This window comes from Sinocyclocheilus grahami, unplaced genomic scaffold (assembly GCF_001515645.1).
Source record: "Sinocyclocheilus grahami isolate Dianchi unplaced genomic scaffold, SAMN03320097.WGS_v1.1 scaffold3038.1, whole genome shotgun sequence".
NCBI classification, from domain to species: Eukaryota; Metazoa; Chordata; class Actinopteri; order Cypriniformes; family Cyprinidae; genus Sinocyclocheilus; species Sinocyclocheilus grahami.
In genome coordinates this window covers 27,270-28,015 of record NW_015508207.1, presented here as the reverse complement: position 1 = coordinate 28,015, position 746 = coordinate 27,270, and the positions used below count along the sequence as shown (strand labels likewise).

The 746-nt window shown below is 41.0% G+C and overlaps 1 protein-coding gene across 1 annotated transcript in view; it reads right to left on the bottom strand.

Annotated features, from left to right (window-relative positions):
- Positions 1–746, bottom strand: part of LOC107575949 (tetraspanin-2-like) — a gene marked incomplete at its 3' end in the record, with an annotated part of 2,714 nt that extends 1,968 nt beyond the window's left edge. The window contains exon 1 of the mRNA XM_016262252.1: positions 624–746. Coding sequence (XP_016117738.1) covers positions 624–746 — 123 coding nt within the window. The remainder of the gene's footprint in view (positions 1–623) is intronic.

Below are 746 nucleotides of genomic sequence, written 5' to 3'. Positions count from 1 at the left end.
GTGTACCAGTATCACAACATCAATATTGTAACTTATTTGTAACATTTGAACTTTAAGTCAATGCAATATTTCATAGCAGGCTACTGAGTTTGTCTTCAATTCCTAGATTATAATTTGATTTCTAGGATCTGAGAGTTCGGGATGATTGTTGGTAACTGAGAAGCTCGGCCGGATGGGATGGGGCTACACCGTTTAATGTTTTAAGTCTTCAGATGGATTCTGTCCTGCACCGGTAACCAATGAAGAGAAGCTAGGACTGGGAGATGCTTTCCCTCCTCCTATGCCAGTCAGCAACCGCAAGCCGTACGAGAAAGATTGATTGAGACCCATCCAAAGTGCATCGCAATAGTCTAGTCTGGAGGAAATGAATGCATGGATAACAGTCTCCATATCCTTAAATGAGAGCATAGGCTTTAATTTGGCTATTTGCCTTAACTGAAAGAAGCGGCTCTTCACCACTGCATTTGATACCATCTAATCTGTATCAAAGATCACACCCAAGTTTTTAGCAAAAGGATGAATATTTGAAGATCTAGATTACTAGAAATGTCAGAGACAGCACCAGGAGGCCCAAAGGCAACAATCTCAGTTTTGCTCTGATTTAACTGGAGAAGGTTTCTTGCCGTCCGGCATGTGATATCTTTAAAACCCTTGAGAAGTTCATAATAGGAGTTCTCAGAACTGAGAGGGATGTAAGTCTGAGTGTCGTCAGCATAGCGATGATAGGAAATATTATATTGCCTCAT